At 30.9% G+C, this 204-nt stretch overlaps 1 protein-coding gene across 3 annotated transcripts in view; it reads left to right on the top strand.

Moving 5' to 3' along the window:
- LOC119588785 (trichohyalin-like) overlaps positions 1–204 on the top strand; it is an 18,086-nt gene that overhangs the window by 15,870 nt on the left and 2,012 nt on the right. For 2 of the 3 annotated variants that reach the window (XM_037937430.1, XM_037937429.1), the window contains one exon: positions 48–150. In XM_037937430.1, the coding sequence (XP_037793358.1) occupies positions 48–74 (27 nt within the window). In that variant the 3' untranslated portion in view covers positions 75–150. Of the gene's footprint in view, positions 1–47; positions 152–204 lie in introns of those variants that run through there. The other variant, XM_037937431.1, reaches the window with a different exon arrangement.

Genomic DNA, 204 nt, shown 5'->3' with positions numbered 1-204 from the left:
GTGCAAGCATCTTTAATTTTCTATATTTTCTCACTTTGTCTTTCCAGGCAGAAAAGAAAATGAACTCAAGATGATTTAATGAGAAGAGAGGAAGAGATAATAAAACAGAGGGAAAAGCAAGACAGAGAATTTCTGGAACAGCAACGTATTGTGAGTTTGTCTGTATAAAAAAAAGAAAAGAAAAAAAGTTGTTTAATTGTTAGA

This window comes from Penaeus monodon, chromosome 24 (genome assembly GCF_015228065.2).
Source record: "Penaeus monodon isolate SGIC_2016 chromosome 24, NSTDA_Pmon_1, whole genome shotgun sequence".
Taxonomy (NCBI): Eukaryota; Metazoa; Arthropoda; class Malacostraca; order Decapoda; family Penaeidae; genus Penaeus; species Penaeus monodon.
This window is presented reverse-complemented; position numbering and strand designations above follow the sequence as displayed.